Source organism: Corapipo altera, unplaced genomic scaffold (genome assembly GCF_003945725.1).
Source record: "Corapipo altera isolate COAL_440 unplaced genomic scaffold, ASM394572v1 59648, whole genome shotgun sequence".
NCBI classification, from domain to species: Eukaryota; Metazoa; Chordata; class Aves; order Passeriformes; family Pipridae; genus Corapipo; species Corapipo altera.
In genome coordinates this window covers 1,190-1,605 of record NW_020890639.1, presented here as the reverse complement: position 1 = coordinate 1,605, position 416 = coordinate 1,190, and the positions used below count along the sequence as shown (strand labels likewise).

Genomic DNA, 416 nt, shown 5'->3' with positions numbered 1-416 from the left:
TGGGATCAGGGCCTGGAATGACAGGAGCCAGGGAATGGATCCCAGTGGGAAAGGGGAGATTTGGGGGGGAGATTGGGAAGGAATCCCTGGCACCCTTTCCCACCCCCCGGAGCCGTGTCCGTGCCCAGGATCAGGATCAGGACCAGCAGCTCCAGGTTCCAGCAAAACAAGTGTCGAAATCCCGGAAAAGTCCCCGAAATCCAGCCCGGTTTGGGAGCAGTGTTGCCGTGTCTGCTCCGTGACTTCACCGTCTGGGAAGGGCAGGGCCCGGAAAAACCCGAGACCGGCTCCGGGAGGGGCCGAGCCTTCCAAGGAAAACCTTTGGAGCTGAGGTTTCCCGGGAAAACCCCCCAGGCCTCGGATCCTGATCCCCCCCCCCCCAGAGAGCTCGGACCCCGCCACGCTCCCGACAACTC

The 416-nt window shown here is 63.0% G+C and overlaps 1 protein-coding gene across 1 annotated transcript in view; it reads right to left on the bottom strand.

Moving 5' to 3' along the window:
- Positions 1-103: 103 nt before the first annotated feature.
- LOC113942447 (N-acetyltransferase ESCO2-like) overlaps positions 104-416 on the bottom strand; it is a gene marked incomplete at both ends in the record, with an annotated part of 1,496 nt that continues 1,183 nt past the window's right edge. Inside the window, one exon of the mRNA XM_027633574.1 lies at positions 104-251. Coding sequence (XP_027489375.1) covers positions 104-251 — 148 coding nt within the window. The remainder of the gene's footprint in view (positions 252-416) is intronic.